Genomic DNA, 2,215 nt, shown 5'->3' with positions numbered 1-2,215 from the left:
CTTCCTAGCCTCACTTCAGGTGGTGCTTTCAGCATATGAATTAGAGGCCCCAAACTCAGGCCTGCAGGCCTCGCTCATGCAGCCTGCAAGCGCTCTTGTTCAGCCTCCGGAACACTGTATTTTTGTTTGCATTTTGTTTTGTGTTGGCGGTGCCACACGGCATATGGGATCTTAGTTCCCCAGTTAGGGATCGAATCTGCGCCCTCTGCAATGGAAGGGCGGAATCTTAACCGCTGGTGAAAGTCACTCAGTTGTGTCCGACTCTTTATGACCCCACAGACTATAGAGTTGATGGGATTCTCCAGGTCAGAATAACGGAGTGGGTAGGTGTTCCCTTCTCCAGGGGATCTTCCCAACCCAGGGATCGAACCCAGGTCTCCTGCATTGCAGGTGGATTCATTTACCAGCTGAGCCACCAGGGAAGCCCAAGAATACTGGAGTGGGTAGCCTATCCCTTCTCCAGGGGATCTTCCCGACCCAGGAATTGAACTGGGGTCTCCTGCCTTGCAGGCGAATTCTTTACCAACGGAGCTATCAGGGAAGCTCCTTAATCACTGGGCCACCAGGGAAATCCCAGCACCATGCTATTTTCAAATCTGTTGCTAATATATAGAAAACCAGATTCCTGGGTTCTCTTGAAAAGGCAACCACCTGTTTGAGACCTGGGTTTAGATGAGGTATCCCTCTCCCCCTAGCGTGAGTGGTCTCCACCACTGCCTACCACTCTCCCCCTTCACCTGTTCACCCTGACCTTCCCAACCTTGTAGGTCCTTAAGTGTATATCCTCTCCATCTAAATGGCTTCCCCCTACCCCAGTGGAGGCTTGGAAGGAGCATTTTGCTACAGACAATTTATTATCCGCAGCCGCGACCGGATGGACATGTGCCCTCTTCACAGTTGGTGTCGATGTCACCACCAGCTGGAGGGCTTAGAGATGGGCTCCGGGGCTCTGCAGCCTGAGCGGATTGCTTCCCAGAACTTGGGCAGGCGACCTAAGGAAAAGATCCCGTTGCTAAACAATGGGAGCTCAGGCAGCTTTATCCCCGGCCTCTGGGGCAGGATGGGAGTGAGGTTCTGGCCCTGAAACCCGGGAAAGCAGCTCGTGTTGGCAGAGTTATCCATGTACTGCACAGCGTTGACAGCCCTTCCAGACGGCAACACGGAGGTGCTGCCGCAGGGGTAGTCGAAGGCGGCCGCTCTGCTGCTGTGGTTACAATAACTGCGGGGGGAGGCGTGGTCCAGGTGGTCCAGGTGGATGGAGTTGGCGGCGCGTTCCAGGTAGTTGGCTGCAAGCCTCGGCAGGTTCAGGGACTTAGGGTAGTTGCTGTAGAAGGCATTGGTGGATCTGTCAAGGTAGCTGATGCCTTTGATGAGCTGATCCAGGAAGGTGGGGTTAGAGGGACCCGAGGGACGATCTGTGCAGAGCAGGCAGTAGGGGTTGCCGCGACACATGGGCTTTCTGGCCACCTTGGGGCCCTTCGCCAGGTGACTTGTCTCCACACACTTGGAGTTGTAGGGCCGGCCCATGCAGATTCTCCTCAACGGCAGTCTGGGGGAGCCCGGGCTGTTGGTGGGCTCCGAATGGTTGCTGCTGGCCTCGGAGCCGCTTGGCGTCCGAGAGCGCTTGGGGTTGCTCGCCCCGGTCATGCTGGGGCCGTGGGGCCAGCCTGGAGTCTGGGCCATGAAGGACACGTTGCGGCTGCCGGTGCTGGGACGGCCCGCTTGGTGTCCGGACATTGTCCTGGGCAGGCGGACGAAGCTTTGTGGTACAGAACTGCTGAAATCCCACCTAGAGGCTGGTTCCCTGGACCTGGTGGGGAGAGAGCTGGGTCAGCTCCCGGCCACCTCCCACTGGGCTTTCCAGGTGTTCCTCTCCCCATCTTCCTCCCAGGCCCAGGGATTTTTTTCAAACAGGAAAGCAGGCCCCATGTTCTTCAGAAAGCACAAAGGGCAAGAGATGGGGAGGAAGGCAAGACCCTGAGAATAACGGAAGTCAGAGGACCCCCTAGAAAAAGTGGGGCAGTCTCTGTTTTCCTTTCTCTGTAGCCCACATTCTGAAATTCCCATTCACCTTTCAAGCAGGGACTCCAGAAAACCACAGAGACAAAGGACTAAGTCTCTAATGGTGAAATTCGAGGCACCAAGACACACATTCTTCAGAGTAACATCAGATAATCACCCGCTACACTGTACACCCGGCTACTGAACAATGTCT

General features: G+C 55.8%; 1 protein-coding gene across 1 annotated transcript; it reads right to left on the bottom strand.

The window, feature by feature from the left end:
• Positions 1-909: 909 nt before the first annotated feature.
• Positions 910-1,803, bottom strand: LOC101103876 (uncharacterized). Its single transcript, XM_027963997.2, has one exon. The coding sequence runs from the start codon at positions 1,735-1,737 to the stop codon at positions 910-912; it is 828 nt and encodes a 275-aa protein (XP_027819798.1). The 5' UTR covers positions 1,738-1,803.
• Between the last annotated feature and the right edge of the window lie 412 nt (positions 1,804-2,215).

This window comes from Ovis aries, chromosome 2, assembly GCF_016772045.2.
Source record: "Ovis aries strain OAR_USU_Benz2616 breed Rambouillet chromosome 2, ARS-UI_Ramb_v3.0, whole genome shotgun sequence".
Taxonomy (NCBI): domain Eukaryota; kingdom Metazoa; phylum Chordata; class Mammalia; order Artiodactyla; family Bovidae; genus Ovis; species Ovis aries.
This window is presented reverse-complemented; position numbering and strand designations above follow the sequence as displayed.

Coding starts and splice junctions, on each gene's coding strand:
- LOC101103876 (XM_027963997.2), bottom strand. CDS start 1,737: ATGTCCGGACACCAAGCGGGCCGTCCCAGCACCGGCAGCCGCAACGTG.